The 20308-nt window shown below is 42.7% G+C and overlaps 1 protein-coding gene across 5 annotated transcripts in view; it reads right to left on the reverse strand.

Annotated features, from left to right (window-relative positions):
• Nucleotides 1-20308, reverse strand: part of LOC135243588 (zinc finger protein 385C-like) — a 74248-nt gene continuing 53940 nt past the window's right edge. For 3 of the 5 annotated variants that reach the window (XM_064315529.1, XM_064315531.1, XM_064315530.1), the window contains 6 exons: nt 18905-19103; nt 9635-9955; nt 8919-9106; nt 6242-6340; nt 5603-5692; nt 1-2708 (listed from right to left, as the gene is read on the reverse strand). In XM_064315529.1, the coding sequence (XP_064171599.1) occupies nt 2478-2708; nt 5603-5692; nt 6242-6340; nt 8919-9106; nt 9635-9955; nt 18905-19103 (1128 nt within the window). In that variant the 3' untranslated portion in view covers nt 1-2477. The remainder of the gene's footprint in view (nt 2709-5602; nt 5693-6241; nt 6341-8918; nt 9107-9634; nt 9956-18904; nt 19104-20308) is intronic. The other 2 variants (XR_010326687.1, XR_010326688.1) reach the window with 2 other exon arrangements.

Consider the following 20308-nt stretch of genomic DNA (forward strand, 5'->3'; position numbering starts at 1 on the left):
TATTGAGCAACGTATCAAACCTAGTTTTAACGTTACCTTCTGGATTTTGGGTGCACACTCAGCATTTTGCATTCAGCATGCAAGTTCCTGTGCTTACATCATCACATCTGAATACTTGGCAAGATGGCTGCACCTGACGCCACCAGTGGAAAATGACATATAAGAAGAGTAATTACAGAATGAAAACACATTTAATCAAGCGTACAAGATGCCATTCAAAAAGGTATCAAATGTGGCATTTCTCAACACAAAAAATTAAAATGTAAACTTTAAAAATGTAAAATGAGGAAAACAAAACAGAAAAAAGAAAGAAAAACCTTACATTTACTCTATTCCGTCATATTTACTCTTACAGTACATATGTGTATGTGTGTGTTTAAGCGAACAAATGAATAAAACTAAACATAAAACAGTGGAAAATTGATTGGGATTCAAATTAATTGACCTGGCTTGATTTTTAAACACCTGCTGGGGGAAAAAAGGAGCATTGCGTGACAGTACAGTTTCTGGAGTAAGGTCTGCAATGTGACAACCTGACCTACAGGTGGCACTGTTGTTTCTTCTCAGGATAGACTGGACCTGGGCCATTGGCTTTTAAAGGAAACATCTGCAGGATTAGACACACGGCTTTTCATGTCCATTTATGGCTCCTGTCCTCCTTCTCTCCCCACTGTGAAAGGGAAACAATTGCTTTTTAACAATTAAAATTCACTCCTTGGGCTAAAGTTCAACAAGGATTATAATAATTTGCGTGTGTAGCCAGTGACACATTATGAAATGTGATTTAGGTAGGGAATCCCACACCTTTCCTGGAGCACAGAGGAATGACGGGTGGCTGACTGCAGAGTCCGGCTCCTCCTGAATGGGACAGTGCCAGCCCAGGCCCTAAGGGGGCTAACTGCTCCATTATTACACAAGCTAGCATTCTCTCTTCACTGTCCAATTTTACCGTTTTGAAAAAAATGACAAGATGGCAGTTTCCCCAGATAAAAGATTCAGTAATGGCTGATATCCATGGTGTTTGTCTAAATCACGCTAACACACACAGGCACACTACTCATGGATCCCTAATGATCCCTCCATGTTCTCTTTTCCCTGTTTCTGCCTGGTAAACTGAAATTTAAATATAAAAAAATCCCACTGATATTTTTACACTGAAAGACCGAAGTGATGATGGCTGCATGTTTAAATAATAATAATTCACCATTCATGAAACCTTTCAAGTGTTGGGTCCATAATCAGCCATTGAAACATTCTGGGTTATGTTCAGCTGTCAGATACATTAGCAAAAAAAAAAAAGAAAAAAAAAAAGCAATTTCTGCATGAACAGCATTAGAGATCTCAAAGTCTGATGACCATAGAAGCTGACAGGTGACATTTTAACTTATTTTCTTTTTTAATATTACACATATTGCTTTCATTTTCCGGAAATGAGGTAATTGAATTCAGTCCTGTTGATTAGTAGTTAGCAGACAGAACACAAGGTGCAGTCATGAATATTGCATTGAAAAATGAAAAAAGAAATAAAATTATTATTGGAACCTGAGTTGAGAGAACTTGACAGTATGACCTTTCAGAGACTGTAATGAGCGCTTAATCTATTCCTGTGGAGATTCTGGGTGAAGATTAATTAAGCATTTCCGTGTGGTTCTGTTCCGAAGCTCATAATTCTCTAGCATAACACAGAAATAAATCATATTCATGTTCTCAATACTCCATGTTGAATGCAGAATTTGGAGAAGGTTTTGTGCTGCAGAATATCCAATGGTCTATCCAAAGGTCCCGTGCTCAGCTGGTAGGTCATGGCTAAGGGGCACCAGTTTACCACGTTCCCCAGCATCCCTGGAAAGTGCACAGTGCCTTCTGCCAAACTCATCTGCAGACTGTATACCTCCAGATACAACATCACAGCTGTAAGGTGGCGAGAGGCACACACATTCTTTACTAAGGGGGGTTATAGACCCATCACTGTTTTTCCCCATAATGCCCACAATGCAACTCTGACCTTGAATGCAACACACGCACCAATCAGAACCAGGAGCATGACGTTCACAACTGTTCGGACACACCCACGCTGAAAATGTGCTCCAGGTGTCAAGTAATGTGATCTTATTGACTGTGGAGCAATGCTAAATATACTGCTATACTTCTCAAATGTTTTCTACCGTCTCCTAATAAATATAAAAAATGATAAATTGATCTGTCATTTTGTCTTCGCAGACGATGGGGAAATGGGCACTGGTTTGAGAAGAAAGTGCACGATGGATCCAGCTTCACACCAGGGATCCTGTGCAGTGCGGACCCATCTGACCAAGGGGCAGGTCTGCCTGCGATATTCCCCGCTCGCTGGTCCCAGTGCGCTCTCTGGTGTGGGCTGGGGGGTTGGGTTAGCAGGGGGTGTGGGCTAGGGGGTTGGGTTAGTAGGGGGTGTGGGCTGGGGGGTTGGGTTAGTAGGAGGTTTGGGCTGGGGGCTTGAGTTAGTAGGGGGAGAGGATGAGGGGGGTGTGTGGGGCCCTCATGGGGCCTGAGGGGGGCCGGAAGGTGGCAGGGCCCAGCAGTGGGGCCTGGATAAAGGTGGCGGTGCCCGGGGGGTGACACAGGGTGAGGGGGCCGGTCGCCATGGTGCAGAGGGTGGCTGCTCTCAGCGGGCGGGGCAGGAAAGCTGACGCTAGGCACCTGCTCAGCTGCTTCTGCAGGGCCAGTCTGGCCTGAAAGAGAAGAAGGCCCACTTCCTATAGCATTCATATTCATAGGCCCACTTCCTATAGCATTCATATTCATAGGCCCACTTCCTATAGCATTCATATTCATAGGCCCACTTCCTATAGCATTCATATTCATAGGCCCACTTCCTATAGCATTCATATTCATAGGGCCACTTCCTACAGCATTCAAATTCATAGGCCTGCCTCCTATAGCATTCATATTCATAGCCTCACTTCCTGTAGCATTCAAATTCATAGGCCCGCTTCCTATAGCATTCATATTCATAGGCCTGCCTCCTATAGCATTCATATTCATAGGCCCGCCTCCTATAGCATTCATATTCATAGGCCCACTTCCTATAGCATTCATATTCATAGGCCCACTTCCTATAGCATTCATATTCATAGGCCCGCCTCCTATAGCATTCATATTCATAGGCCTGCTTCCTATAGCATTCATATTCATAGGCCCACTTCCTATAGCATTCATATTCATAGGGCCGCCTCCTATAGCATTCATATTCATAGGCCCACCTCCTGTAGCATTCATATTTACCTTATAATGACTAGGCTAACATCACAGATATGTTGTACGCATCATGCCAGTACAAGCTCCCACCCACATCCGCACATGTGTACATTAGAACATACCTCTTTATTAATAAGAATAAAAGTCCCGCTTTTCTTTAAAGAATGACCCACTCCATGCACCTGTCCCACTCTCTCTACACATGCGCTGTAACTCAGTCAATTGAACATACGCTTCTTGTTGAATTTTTTTTTAATGATTCAAAACTTTATAATGATTAGTGCCTTTAACATTCCACAGTATTATGCTCAATTGGGTTGCCCTATATGTAAGGAACCTTTGGCACAGTCAATGGCACGGTGTAGGGGCGCACTGGGCATGGCTCCTGAATGTTGGTATTTTTGTGGCTAGAGGCATACTTCCAATGTCTGTGGCCTATTACTGCCAACCTCATTATGTATTGTTATAGCTAATAGATGTATACTGTCGCTGTAATAATGCATTTGTTTCACAAAGTAATGTCTAAAATTGCAAACTAACCTTGTATTGTAGCAAGTGCTTAATCAGTTCACATTAACCTATACCTAATAATATTGCCTGCAACTGTTGTCCATAATTTAAAAAAGTAAATCCAACATTTTGAGGATGTGGTAGGATATTATAATGAAACAAAATCCACACATACTGAAAAAGCAGATACAAAAACTAGTTTATTTGTATATTTAAATGACCAAATAGGCAACCGCTAATAAAAGATTTCACCTAGTAAAATTGATATGCATTGCATTGATTGATGTGCAAAGCATTGCCTACCATTAATAGTTTTGTAGCCTAAAGTGAATAGTCTACATGTTTCCATGTGATGAAACGAGCAACGCTTTCATTCCTAAGTTACTTCAAACTAATAAATGATTCTTGTTTTAACATTTGTTTGCAGCTATATTTGAGAGTAAATACTCTGAAATAAGCCTCCGTTCCATATAGGTCTATGATTAGAGAGATTAATAGAGTTCACTCCCAAAAAGGTGATGCATTTCATAATCTTTGATGACAAGTAGATCAAGCAGAGAAGTGCCTATTACATTGCCCACTGGCACTGAAACATTAGATTAGATACAGTATTGTAACTGTCTCTGTCCCAGTAGTTATGTTACACCATCAATAACTAATTAGCTAACATGTACAATAAGAGTGAATGCCAGCCCAGCATGGTACAATGTGATGCCAATTCAAGCAAAATATTACAGATTGTCCAAAATAGCTAGCTAGCTAGAGCAGATGTCAATCTAATTGAGTTAGTAGTTTTGAATGATTGCATGTTTCTTGGGAAAATGTCCCCATGGGGATAATGAAGTATTCTTATGTACTGTATGTATGTATGCATGTACAGTATCTTTAAAAAAAAAAAAAAATATATATATATATATATAAAGAACTCGTATATTTTGTAAAATTAACATGGTAGTCAAGTATCATATCAAACATATCGTTTCTAGTACGTAAGTATTTATCAGTTGCTTAAACAATCATTTAAAAAATGTCTTCTTCCACAAGGCAATTTTTGATATTTGACACTTCGATGTCGCACTTAAAGTTTGAATGATCACATTCTCTTCAGATGGTCAGATGAAAAAACACCAGACCAAGTTATTTGAAATAATTTAGGAAACATTGGGTAGCATTGCTTTGGAATAGAGCTTGTTTAATTTGTGTGAGCTAAGATACAGTAGCCAATATTGTTTCTTGTTACTTGGCCTAATTTTGAAAATAATACTTTTAATGGAAGGACTAGATTCCTCAGGCTTGAATTAATAACTTAAGGACAGTGCTTTTAATGTGTGAGTAACTTGGCATTTTTGTACATTCAAAATGTGTTTCTCTTCAGATATTTTTCTTCAGACCAAAAATGTATGAATTTCAAAAAATCTAAAATATGTGCCTGCTGTATATGTTCGTATGGCTGATTTTCTACATAGAAAGATGGGCTGCATCCTCTAAATAAAGCCTATACTCTGACGATTTGTTAAAATGAGCTCACTTTGTGGGTCTTTGTGAGGCTCCTTAAGGAAGTTATGTTGTGGAATCCTTCCCAGACAGGCTTGAAACAGCCTGGTTCCCCAGCAGCTGCGTAAACAAAGCCTCTGTGGATTCCACTGATTATGTGTCTGAACACTTTTTCTGCTCTACATGATAAATAAGCCAGTAATGGTTATTTTTATACCGTCTGAAAGAGGACAATGGCCAAACCTGCCACGCTCTCCCTGTGGTTGGTGATGTTGATGACTGGTTTTTGCTTTGCGTATGAGAAGGCAGACAGAGGAGCTGCACACCTGTCCTTTTGTGACTGCTACCTCCCCCTGACACTCACCTGAGAGGAGAGACAGGTGAGGCTGCAGCTGTTGAACACCTTCTTCATGGCAGAGATAGTTCCCCCTGCGTGCCCGTTCCATCTCACACTCTGCAGAGACACAGAGACAGGGGGACACAAGAGATGGGGGGACAGAGAGACGGGGACACAGAGAAAGGGGGACACATGAGATGGGGGACAGAGAGACAGAGGGACACAGAGAAATTATACCAGCAAGCAGCTGAGCTGACTCGGGCTGTGTGTCAGTACTAAGTAACTAGACTCACCTGTATGCAACTGAGCTTGGCTGTGTGTCAGTACTAAGTGACTAAACTCACTGGTAAACAGCTGTGCTGACTCTGGCTATGTGCCAGTACTAAGTGACTAGACTCACTGGTAAGTAGCTGCGCTGGCTGTGTGCCAGTAGTAAGTGAGTAGACTCATCAGTAAGCGACTGAGCTTGGCTGTGTGCCGGTACTAAGTCACTAGAGTCACTGGTAAACAGCTGTGCTGACTCTGGCTGTGTGTCAGTACTAAGTGAATAGACTCACCAGTAAGCAGCTGAGCTTGGCTGTGTGTCAGTACTAAGTGACAAGACTCACCAGTAAGCAGCTGAGCTTGGCTGTGTGTCAGTACTAAGTGAATAGTGAATAGACTTACCGGTAAGACGGTGCTCTGCTGACTCTTGCTGTGAGGGCTGAATTTGGGCTTGGGGGGCTTGCCTGCTAGCCGGTCCTTGTGCCTCCTGCTGTTTATGTGCTGCAACAACAACAACAACAGAGAACCATCATCATCATCCTCATTATCATTGTCACATAATTATCACATCATCATATCGTCATAATTCTCATTGTCAGTGTCACACCATCATCATCCTCATAATCACATAATCATGACCACCTCATTATCCACGAAAAACCAATGAGAATAAAAACCCATAAAAAATGTGTATGTATCATCCACAGGACCCATTTACAGTAGTAATATGGTAAGATACATATGGCAATGTAGGGAATAACATAGAATTGAATTCATACTTGATATTTAATTCTGTTATTATAAAAGGCATACTGTTATGTTTATTATATGTGACTTCAATATATATTAATATATTTAAGTCACTGTCCACTCAAAGGGTGTCTTAATGTTCTAATCAAGAGTGTTAATAGGATGTTCTCTCTCTGACTTTAATTCCTCCAAGCCTTCTCCTGCAGCAGGTTATACCTCAATTATTAGCGAAAATCCTGAGGATAACAGGGAATCAGAGACCACCCAGCAGGCCTCTGGGAAGTATGACTGACAGTCTGCGTCAAGCTGACCTTAACCTTGTCCTCTCTCTTTCCATGGGGCTCCGCCCCTTACCTCGCCCTGAGTTCAGAGACCGCTCCAGCCTGTTTCCTCGGCCTGAATCCCCAGGATCGCTCCAGTTCTGTCCTTCGCTCTATGGTCATGGACTGGTTTAGCCCTGTTCCTCCCCTGCCCATGCCTTGATGCTGTCTGGAGCTATAGATCCATCATCCGGATCCTGTAAACTGCATTATTCTGAACTACACCATTTGGTCTTCTATTATTCCAGTTAGCTTTCACCTCAGCTGTAACTTGCTTAACCCATTTTATTTGTTGTCTGCTACTTTACACCAGGCTGGCCAGTGGAGGAGGGGCTCCCCCTCTATAGCCAGGTTCCTCTTGAGATTTCTTCCCATTGGGAAGTTTTTTCTCGCTGCCGTTTGAGGGTTTTCTCCCCACTGGGATTTTTTACCTCATGTACTTGCTATTTGGGGGTTCAGGCCTGGTGTTTGCTGTGTTTGCTCTTTTTGCTATGTTTCTTACCTTGCTACTCTGTAAAGCGTCCTTTTTTTAAGATAAAATAATTACCTAATGGTTTTTCCTTTTGGGCATAAACATATTTGCATATAGAATGAGACCAAGCCATCCAACTCATGGCTTATTAAGGATTTTGGTTATTATTTGTGCTACCTTAAACACTCTATAATGCCAAAGCCAAAAATCTTTTCAAACTACTGGAAAAATATATGTTTATCAAATTGGCATATTTTTATGTTTTCCTAATTGCAATGTTGTATCACAGTGTTGTGACTGTGCCATGTTTAATGCCCCTAGAGTAGTGTATTTTTCTAATGCTCGTTTTTGAATGTATGAATGCAAAAAAATAAATGCATAATACATACAAGAACATGAACAATCTGTCAACTGAATGGCTCGGTCTTTCATTGACTGTGACATATCCCAGCTTTTTGAATGTTCAACAAAACTTGCATTGGGTGAGTGAACATTCCATTTTTAATGATACAGCTTAGTTACATAAGTACTGATTATGAAGTGTAAAAATTATAATATAAGGACCCCATTATTAAAAGCTATTGAAATTGCTAAGTTTAAAGTGGATGCGCAGGGGTCCTGTTACTGCCAAACGGCTTTGGCTGAATAAATGTCGGCTTGGTTAGTACTTGAATGGGAGACCTGGGAAAACAAAGTCGCTGCTGCAGCAGAACAATCATGGGGTCACTGTGCTGTAGTCAAGTGTCTCAGATGAGATATTAAATCAAGGTCCTGACTCAAAGTGTTAAATAAAGGCTTCCTGATGTCCTGACAGCTTTCATCCCTTCACTGTGAAGTGCTTTGTGGCTAAGGCCTAATTCATAGTAATTCTGTGACCCAGGCATTAGCACAACAGTGGTGCAGTGTAAATAAATAATAAATGAACTGTGGGTGTGGTCTCTTTAGAAACAGTGCATCAGTGCCAGAGCTAACATGTGATTTCCAATCACCTGTTAGAATGTGAGAAAGAGGGATATGTCCAATCACCTGTTAGAATGTGAGAAAGAGGGATATGTCCAATCACCTGTTAGAATGTGAGAAAGAGGGATATGTCCAATCACCTGTTTGAGTGTGAGGGAAGGACACGCCCCCTCACCTGTTTGAATGTGAGAAAGGGGGATATGTCCAATCACCTGTTAGAATGTGAGAAAGAGGGATATGTCCAATCACCTGTTAGAATGTGAGAAAGAGGGATATGTCCAATCACCTGTTAGAATGTGAGAAAGAGGGATATGTCCAATCAACTGTTAGAATGTGAGAAAGGGGGATATGTCCAATCACCTGTTAGAATGTGAGAAAGGGGGATATGTCCAATCACCTGTTAGAATGTGAGAAAGAGGGATATGTCCAATCACCTGTTAGAATGTGAGAAAGAGGGATATGTCCAATCACCTGTTTGAATGTGAGAAAGGGGGATATGTCCAATCACCAGTTAGAATGTGAGAAAGAGGGATATGTCCAATCACCTGTTTGAGTGTGAGAAAACGACACCCCTCACCTGTTGGAGCTGTGTTTCTGAGTTGACATGGATCTCACACATGGGGCAGTGGTAGGCCTTGCTGACCACGCCCACACTACCCTTGACCCTGAGCCGCTTGGTCCTGCAGGCAGAACGAGACGACCCCGCCATGCTCCTCCTCCGCGGCAACACACTCTGACCCCCCAGCATGAGCTTGTGCTTAGATCCTGGGAGGGAGACAGAGGGAGAGGGAGAGGGAGAGAAAAAGAGAAAGGGAGAGAGAGGGAGAGAAAGGGGGAGAGGGAGAAGGAAAGAGGAAGAGAGGGAGTGAGGGAGAGAGAGAAAGCAAGAGGAAGTGAGGGAGAGGGTTACTGGTTCTGAAGCTATTATCATTAGTTGCAGAGTCAGTTTAAACTGCGATGGGGCTGCATGGACTGCAGAGTCAGTTTAAACTGCGATGGGGCTGCATGGAACTGCACAGTCAGTTTAAACTGTGATGGGGCTGCATGGAATTGCACAGTCAGTTTAAACTGTGATGGGGCTGCATGGACTGCACAGTCAGTTTAAACTGTGATGGGGCTGCATGGACTGCACAGTCAGTTTAAACTGTGATGGGGCTGCATGGACTGCACAGTCAGTTTAAACTGCGATGGGGCTGCATGGACTGCAGAGTCAGTTTAAACTGCGATGGGGCTGCATGGAGCTGCAGAGTCAGTTTAAAGTGCGATGGGGCTGCATTGGGTTCCCCTGCATACCGCTGTAGTGGGCCGCAAGCTGAGACGAGGAGTTGACAGTGACTTTGCAGACAGGACAGTGGAGGTGCTGCTTGTTTATTGGGGGGTCCCCATCCCTCTCGGTCTGAAGCTGGGGCCCCTGGCACTGGGGGGACTCCTGGCAGGGGGGGGTTTCTGCAGTGCTGCTCTCCGACATGCTCTCTGACAGCCCAGAGGACGGGGACGGCTGGGGGGAGCTCAGACCAGCCAGGTCCAGGGAGGAGGCCTCTGACACGGGGGTCAGCACCACCAAGCTCCCTGGGGAGTCCTCCAGCTTTAACACACCCGGCTCTGACAAGAGACCTGCAGGGACAGAGTGCGCCATCACTCAACACAGTGCGCCATCACTCAACACAGTGCACCATCACTAAACACAGTGCACCATCACTCAACACAATGCGCCATCACTCAACACAGTGCGCCATCACTCAACACAATGCGCCATCACTCAGCACAGTGCACCATAACTCAACACAGTGCGCCATCACTCAACACAGTGCGCCATCACTAAACACAATGCGCCATCACTCAACACAGAGCGCCATCACTCAACACAGTGCGCCATCACTCAACACAGTGCGCCATCACTCAACACAGTGCGCCATCACTCAACACAGAGCGCCATCACTCAACACAGTGCGCCATCACTCAACACAATGCGCCATCACTCAACACAGAGCACCATCACTCAACGCAGTGCGCCATCACTCAACACAGTGCGTCATCACTTAACACAGTGCACCATCACTCAGCACATTGTTCAGACACACTCACAGTGTTTCATCACTCAACACAGTATGCAATCACTCAACACAGTGTTCAGGCACACTCACAGTGTTTCATCACTCAACACAGTATGCAATCACTCAACACAGTGTTCAGGCACACTCATACAGTGCTCCATCACTCAACACAGTGCACCATCACTCAACACAGTGCTTCATCACTCAACACAGTGTGCTATTACTCAACACAGTCCTCAGACACACTCACACAGTGCGCCATCACTCAACACAATTCTCAGACAGTCTCACACAATGCTCCTCACTCAACACAGTGTTCAGACACAATCACACAGTGTGCCATCACTCAACACAGTGTTCAGCACACTCACACAGTGCGCCATCACTCAACACAGTGATCAGATACACTCACACAGTGCGCCATCACTCAACACAGTGCGGCATCACCCACCACAGTGCGGCATCACTCAACACAGTGTTCAGAAGCACTGACACAGTGCACCATCACTTAACACAGTGTTAAGACACACTCGCACAGTGCACCACCACTCAACACAGTGCGCCATCACTCAACATGGTGTTCAGAAGCACTGACACAGTGCGCTATCCCTCAACACAATGCTCCATCACTCAAAACAATGCTCCATCACTCAACACAGTGCGCTATCACTCATCACAGTGTTCAGACACTCTCACACAATGCTCCATCACTCAACAGTGTTCAGACACACACAATGCTCCATCACTCAACACAGTGTTCAGACACACTCACACAATACTCAATCGCTCAACTTAAGCCGCGTTTCCACCAAAATTACCCGGAACTTTCAGTCCCAGGAACTACTTTACCAGGAACTAAAAGGTTCCTTCAGCCAATGGTTGTCTGCGTTTCCACCGGGGTCTAAAGTCCCGCGAAGATTAGGCAAATTAGCCCACTGACGTATGAAAAAGCGACGTTGTCGTCGGTCCATCTGTCATATGATTTCTTCTGTAACCCCATACTACCACCGAAGTTGCCTACATTATTTTCTAATAACCGGGACAGCCCGGAGGGGTTTATTCCACTTATATACAATGGGTTACCAACAATGACTATATATGGTTACTTTTGTATTTATTGATTTTTATCGATTTAATCACATGGAATTGAAATATTCTTCTGCAGCCGTTTGGGCATATTTTACCGTTGTCAAGCAAAACTGTCGTTGGTAGTTGAACTTGGACCGTTATGCAACAAATAGGATATAACAGACCAATAGTCAGATTGTAACTGTTTTATATATCCTCTCAAACACATTCATTATGTTTTTATGCGAACATTCGCTTTCATGTCTTGACATCCGAAGCGACAGAATGCATTCACATTTCCAATATAACTGGCAACAACAGCAGAAAACATGCACACGTTGTAAACAATTTGCTGTTTGATTACTTTCTCATCGTCAATTCTATATAGGCTAATCGCAAAATGACAAGAATAGAACGAAAACTCGGACTTGCGTGAAAATTTAAATTAGTAGTGGTACAGCCACCGTTTGTTTTCCTTCGAAGTTACTGCTAGCCGAGCAGCGAAGTGTGCCCTCCAGATGCGAACCATGCACCATAAATTAGTCCATAGTCTTCCTGGTCTTTTTGTGGAATTGAAGAATGGCAGAGTAAAATTACGGCAGTCTGAAAAAGCTAAAGGTACGATTACTAGAATTAACCTGTATTTTACCCTGACAAAAAGTGCGGAAGGTGATTTCCAGTTTGCTTTTACTGTATCACCAATGTGAATTACGCAGAACTACCGCATACCTCACATAACTGTATCAAACGTTTTGAGTCTATTACAACGGGCTAACAAAGAAAATCCGGAAGAAAATATTCAGCAACCGAATTAATCCGTTTGAATGTTTTAGTAGGCTACGTAATATGCTGTCCCAGCACGAATGCTTAGCATTTTATAAAACAAATACTAAAGCAAGAAAAGAACAGAAGAGCACACGTTATAATTCCAAGACGTTGGCAGGCTATAACCAAAAGTAGGCTACTGCGCCGCATAACATACAAGTTTGATTTGAAGTTATTATGAAAATAAATTGGTTTGCGCCTGCATATTTTCAAACATGGCGCCTGAAAATAGACACAAAAAAATGCTGCGAGTACTCAACCAATCAGAAATGTTCAGCGCTGCAAGCTCCACCCAAAAGGTTCCTGTATTTTCGGAAAGTACTACCCCCGAGTAGGAACCTTTTGGGGGGTAAAACAAAGCCCCCGGAACTAAATTTAGACCCTAGTTCCTGCGGTGGAAACGCACTGAGTTCTTCAAAAGGTTCCTAGTTCCGGGGTATAGTTCCTGCGGTGGAAACGCGGCTATAGTGTTCAGAAGCACTCACACGATCCTTAATTACTCAACACAGTATTCAGTAACAGTTATATCAGTGAACCAAGACTGGAATATTTCCATGTGATTGTAAATATCTAATGCATATCAATAACTCTGATAATATGTGCATGATTAAACAAATATATTTAGAAATGGCTGTTTTTCTCAATGGTTTACACAATAAAACTGGTGCTATGACTGTAATGAGCAAAACTTTTAAGTTCACATGAAAAACAAAAAATGATATCCTTAAAACACATATGGCTTGTAAGCACATATGGCTTGTTTTCACAAAGATTTCTGCTTCATTTAACACTTTCCCAAAAACACCTCAGACAATTCTCCTCTTTAGGCACAATTTTCACAATGTAAATCTGTTGTGTTCACATGGAAAACATTGCCATTAAAAATGATAAACTGCTATTATCAATTGAACACGCCCACTCAAGGTTACAGGTTGAACACTAGTTGCTTTCATTATTCAATCAGCTGTTGGAGCTTGACCTCTCCTGTGTTGGAGAGCAATGGCTGATGCTGTTGCCAGAGGTAGAGGAGGGAGAGTGAGGGAGGAAGAGCACAATGAGGAGGAGGAAGAGGAGGAAGAACAAGGAGGACAAATATCACAGATGAGATCCGGGTGGACGGACCTTAAGGGAAGCTGGGCAGTGTTCAGTAGAATCTCAGCCACGTCACCATTGCCTCTATCACACAGACATTTAGAAATGAGAATAGGTAAGTCTGCTCAATTGATATTTACTGTAACAGATCAATACTCAGTGATTTATACTACTACGTAAAAAATTGAAGTTGTGTTTATATGTTCCCAATACTGTATTTATTAATTTGGCAGAGTTGAAAGATGACCATATGCTGGTGGTAGACAATGACTATTCACAGCAGAACAGGAAACTGCCATCTTCGACATGGTCTGGACAAATAAAGCAATTTGAGCGTGAGGGACCCAGAGTTTCCGTATTGAGGACAATATCATGTTTCCAGGCATTGACAATGTGGGTCTGTCAACAATTGCCTACTTACTAAAAAAAACCCCATTGGGACAAAGCAGGACTTCTGGGTGCCTTCTGAGAGGAATTCAGCAAGGGTGAAAGAACTGCGCTAGCAGTATATACAGGTATGTAGGCTACTGTACTGTAATTCCCATGGTTTGAACTGTAATTCTCACAAACAAATAATAGCAATGGTACTGTAAGAACCTGCCAGGTCACAGATCATGCAAGGCTTATTGGAACAGGAGTTTGTGCAGTTACTTGAGCGTTTGATCCACTAAAGATATACCAACAGCAGTCTTTTTGTCATTGTTCTTCACTGTCTTGAGTGCTTGAGATCTCTTTCTGAAACTGCTATTTTCTTTTTCAGAGAGTATTTGAAATGGAAGGCAGCCCTATTCCACATCAATATATTTTAATTGGTGAAGCCAGGTACAATTTAACCAAGCAGCAGAGACGAAGAAGGATTATTATAGGCCCAATTTGCCCGTTGTCCCTGGCCAGCGTGGGAGAAATGTAACTCTCTGTGCTGATATCAGCATCCAGGAGTCCTCCATCGCCTTGCCTATTTTTGTCCATACAGTCTTGCACATTTCCCTTTTCCAATTTCCGCAATCTTCCAATCCCACCTAATCCCAGAACCAGAGTAGCTCACACACATGGTCATATCTAATCCAGGGGAATAGATTAACCAGAGTAGCTCACACACATGGCCATATCTAATCCAGAGGACTAGATTAACCAGAGTAGCTCACACACATGGCCATATCTAATCCAGAGGACTAGATTAACCAGAGTAGCTCACACACATGGCCATATCGAATCCAGAGGACTAGATGAACCAGAGTAGCTCACACACATGGTCATATCTAATCCAGAGGACTAGATTAACCAGAGCAGCTCACACACATGGTCATATCTAATCCAGAGGACTAGATTAACCAGAGTAGCTCACACACATGGTCATATCTAATCCAGAGGACTAGATGAACCAGAGTAGCTCACAAAGCAGCAGACATTTCGCCTGCTCACATTTTATATTGTGAACTCCCTATATGTAATTTGGAGAAAATAAATTTACAAAATCCATCTCATTGTTCCTTTTTACATTTGAGCTGGCTGGTATATTCAAACAATGAGATCCTGTCTGTAAATTGACAGTACAAAAATAATAGTGCCTTTATTTATAATTTACCAGTATGTAATTGGTATTCATAAGGTTCATTTGGTGACTTGTGTTTACAATAAGCAAAATGTCATTTTCGGGGAGTACACATGATTTTGAACACACATTTAATTTTGACAGATATTTTCAAAGTTTTGCAAAAACAGTTCTGGTTTTATGTATATATTTTTCAGAAATTAGTTTCAGGAAATGTGTGTAAACAATCTAAAATAAAATAAAACCATTTCATCACATTGCCTTGTAAATGTAAATACAGTATTTTTGGAATGAGATTTTATCCACGCTCATTGAGTTTTTACCTTCTCAATGAGCGTAATGTATAATCATTGATTAATTTAGTCATTTTCGACATATTACCACCTGGACTCCATATAATCATATAGTTGAAAGAGGAAGCAACAATTTCGCATTGATCTCAAACAGATCAATCCAAGAGCCTTCCAATAACCAATAAACCTTTATCAAGTTAAGTATTCTGCTTCAGATTGCATATCGAATGCCTTAAAACAGTTTATTTTTGCTTTTCGCACAACAGTCAGTTATAAAATATCTGGAGCACAGGACAACATCATTTTATAAAAGTGCGCAGCCATTCATCAACTTTGCTGTAGTTCCCAAGCACAGTAAAATTAACACACTGACAGCAATCCACAGCTGATTAATCAACGCAGCTCCCCGACACACCTTCCCAAAAGCATCCCAGCCTGAGAAGCACAACACACCTTCCCAAAGGAATCCCAGCCTGAGAAGCACTGACACACCTTCCCAAAGGAATCCCAGCCTGAGAAGCACTGACACACCTCCAAGAATCCAGCTGAGAGCATGACACACTTCCCAAAGGAATCCCAGCCTGAGAAGCACTGACACACCTTCCCAAAGGAATCCCAGCCTGAGAAGCACTGACAAACCTTCCCAAAGGAATCCCAGCCTGAGAAGCACTGACACACCTTCCCAAAGGAATCCCAGCCTGAGAAGCACTGACACACCTTCCCAAAGGAATCCCAGCCTGAGAAGCACTGACACACCTTCCCAAAGGAATCCCAGCCTGAGAAGCACTGACACACCTTCCCAAAGGAATCCCAGCCTGAGAAGCACTGACAAACCTTCCCAAAGGAATCCCAGCCTGAGAAGCACCGACATTCCTTCCCAAAGGAATCCCAGACTGAGAAGTATCTGGACACCCCACAAACCGTGCATTTCATTTGATTTAAAAAAAACAAGAATGACAGGTCAACCTTTTTGTCTCAACATCTACAGAATCAGTCAATTGATTTTTCCTTAGAACAAAATCATTACATTAGATAAGTCTCCTTTATTCAAAGTGGAGGAGAATGGAGGCAGACAGGACCAAAGATTCCTGGGAATGCTGAGATGCTGGCAGACAGGACCAAAGATTCATTGGAATGCTGAGATGGTGGCAGACAGGACCAAAGATTCCTTGGAATGCTGAGATGGTGGCAGACAGGACCAAAGATTCCAGGGAATGCTGAGATGGTAGCAGACAGGACCAAAGATTCCAGGGAATGCTGAGATGGTAGCAGACAGGACCAAAGATTCCTGGGAATGCTGAGATGGTGGCAGACAGGACCAAACATTCCAGGGAATGCTGAGATGGTGGCAGACAGGACCAAAGATTCCTGTTGGTTACTCTGTAAGACAGTTCTGGCCTCCAGTGAATAGACCGGTTTTAGCTCTAGTATCTCTCATGAATAGAAATATCTCAGTAATTAAATGTGATAAAGAGAACCCTTCGGATCACAATACATTTTTTTGCATAATAGAAGCTGTCATTTAAAAAACTTTCTGGTGTAGGAAGATTTTTGTCACAACAAAAATTCTATATTTATTAAGAAATAGCAGCCTTACAGGGAAAGAAATAATGATAAATTGAAGATATTCTCGATCTCAACAGTTCAAAAGAATACTCAATGACTGATTAAATTATGTTCTTATTCATTCATCTTCGCTTCCAAATGAGTCATTCAGTCCCTTCCATGAGGCTGCCGGTGAATACCTAACCTTATGTCTGTAAAAGGCTGTTTCTGCTGCAGCTGTGCGAGGAGCACAGCTCCGCCACGGCATTGATATTGGGATCAATGTCTCATTTTAAGCCATTTGTTTCAGCATGAAACAGCTTTTCATCAAGGTCTTACGCTAACGAGTTTTAGCCCCCCAGGTAACCAGGATCAATGGGACAACATCACAGAGGAGCACCAAAGGATGCTCTTTTGTTTTAATATACTGGGGGGGGGGCACTTTGGGGGAAATGTCTTTGGTGGTACAGGGATTCCCATGCATCTGAGCAGTCATGATCCCAGCCTGGTAGTAATCGGTTCACAGTGGACAGTTCTCTGAGTAACATTAACTGCCCATTAACTCCACACTGGCTGTGACAATTACACAGGTGACTCATCAACTGCCACATAATCCTATCACATCCTAACACACGCTCCATTCTTCAGCTTGCCCAGCCAGAAATAGTGCACTCTCCATAGATCACCTCAATTCTTGTACTATCCCAGCCGTATCGCCCAAGAAGATGAGGGGATTATGGGTTACTGAAAGCAGCCCGTGAAGCTGGCCCACTGATTGGCTCCTGGTGCAGGGTTAATGACATGCACAGGTAATAGGCTGCTAAATCAGCCATTACTCTATTAGAGAGCGCCATTTTGACTTCTCGTGGATGGACCGTTCTGACGCATTTCAATTTCACACAATCTTACAATTGAGTTTATTAAGAATCGGTCCAGGTTGCAAAATTAGCTTGAATCGGTAAAATTATTCACGGCAAAAAGCCAGCCAGTGCTTATGTACTCTCGCTTTCTCCTCTCACTGTTCATTGTCATTTTCTCTCCATTTCCCTCCTTTTGTATCGTTACAGTCCCTTTCACATACTTTTGACAAAAGAATATGAAATGGGATTTTATGGAAAAAGTTATTTTTTGACTCGATAACAGGCTTGAGGGCTCCAGCGGGGTGCAGATGGCCTAATTTTCATCCTGTTCTTAACCTCTCCAGTGCTTTTGGCAGCTTGCACATTAATGCTGCATTTCAGATCTCACAGAGAAAGGGCAGAGCACAATGGATTTAATTCCCTCTGCATGCTTATCGCCATCATTTATATAACTGTTATTGTTACTTATTCCTTTATTAACCTTTTTTAAAAAAAAAGAAAAGAAAACTGGGGAAAATGCTTTCTGCACTGTTCTGGTCAGGATTTGAACCCTCAGTTCATGAACTCAAAGATGCAATTATAACATCCATATATCCGTACCACCTACACTGCACTTCATATAAATGAGTAAAGGAACACAAAGAAAGGGTTAGAAATCCACACTTTGCTGAATACATAAATAAAATCCATGCTGTGCTATTTAGCTTAATCATGCCTTTCTTCACCCCATATTTTCTCATTTTCCTTCATTCCTTCCTGTGAGGCAGCTAATCTGCTGTTGCTCCTGCCACTGAGACACACAAAGGGAGAGAAGAGGAGAGACGAAGAGGAGAGATGCTCCAGAGACAGATGAGGGGAGAGAAGAGGAGAGAGAAAGAGGAGAGATGCTCCAGAGACAGACGGGGAGAGTGGAGAGGAGAGATGAAGAGGAGGGACACTCCTGTGGATGTGCCCCTGAGCTCATACCCAGGAGAACACCTCCCTCATCTGCACCTGATAAGAGGATGTGGAGAGAGAGATGACCAGATGAACAATAAGACGGAGCAGACAGGGAAAGATCACAAATAATGCACAGCTGGAAAAAAAGAGTTGCCACAGGGATGAGGGGAACAGAAAGAGGCAGAAGATGAGAGGGGAAGAGGTAAGGGAGTGTGATTGGTGGGATCATGTTCAGAGTTCACTGGTTGAAGAACAGGGCAGTCAGAATGAAGAAAAGTGCCCAGGGCTGTCTGCTCCATCCCTCTATCCCTCCATCCCTCTGTGGGATTACTCACGCATTCTTTCCATCACAGCGGCGTCCATTAGAGCAGGGGGCACCTCCAAGGCGCGTGTCGTCTCCCTGTCCGTCTCCCTCTCCTTTCCTCCGCTGGCCCCGCCCCTTTCTCCCAGGTGTTGTCGCCGAGTCTTGTGCGCCTGCACGGCCTTCAGCTTGCGAGTGTGTTTGTGGCCCTGATAGTGCGCTTCTGCCTGCTTCTGCAAGAGAGCCAGAGAGACAGCATGATGAGGATCATTGTGCCAGTAGCACGAGTTGAGCCCTACTCGTTCTGAGAGACCAGAGAGACAGGATGATCCAGTGTACATGCTTACGCATCCATACTTGTGCCCTGATAGTGAGCACAGAGTACGTGCTTAAGCATCCATACTTGTGCCCTCATAGTGAGCTTCTGTAAGAGAGCCAGAGAGAGGAACAAGGGTATGATCACAGTGTACATGCTTACGCATCCATACTTGTGCCCTTATAGTGAGCACAGAGTATGTGCTTATGCATCCATACTTGTGCCCTCATAGTGAGCACAGAGTATGTGCTTACACATCCATACTTGTGCCCTGATAGTACGCTTCTGCCTGCTTCTGCAAGAAAGCCAGAGAGAGGAACAAGCATATGATCACAGTGTGCGTGCTTACGCACGCGCGCACACACAAGCAAACATATGCATGCACACACACATGCGCGCACACACGTAAACACAGGCCCGCACTCAAACACCCTGTAATACTGCAAAGCAAGGCTAAATGTCAGCATTGAGCTTTGACCAGGGTGAAATTTTCATTACTTAAAATACACATTTATTTCTGTCTTGTTTTGTCATTTATTTTAGCCTTGAGTTTAAGACAAAAGAATTCTAAAAAGGCATGCATATCAGTATTATTCACTGTTGGTAATCTGGTGAAGGGGTTTCTTGTAAAGTCTTCTAAGATGACATGTCTTTCAAAGAAAAATTGACAGCACTTAAATGTTAAATGTTATTACTTATTGTTATAGTGGTAGTAATCTAAAAAAAATAGCAAAATAGCTTGTTTCATTTTTTAGAATTATAAATTAACGAGTTTATTTTAAAAAAACCTGTCATTCTCAGCCTTCTAAATTTGGATTGTAATTTAAATTCTATCAATTATTTCAACAACATCATAAACAATCACTTAAACATTAAACTATTGGAAACAGAGCCAGCAGTAAGTCAGAACGATCCATGTATACTTGCTATAAAGATACAAACCCAAACAGTTAAATATAATTGCTTTTAATATCCTGAAGATAACTCTAAGTAGCTGAGAGCATTAATGTTGATTTTGCCAGTATTCCTGACATTACACACGAGCAGAGCCATCAGGAGTAATGTTTCTAAAGCTGAGCATAGTTCATGTACACTGCCTGACCAAAAAAAAAGTTGCCGTTT

Source organism: Anguilla rostrata, chromosome 17, assembly GCF_018555375.3.
Source record: "Anguilla rostrata isolate EN2019 chromosome 17, ASM1855537v3, whole genome shotgun sequence".
Lineage (NCBI taxonomy): Eukaryota > Metazoa > Chordata > Actinopteri > Anguilliformes > Anguillidae > Anguilla > Anguilla rostrata.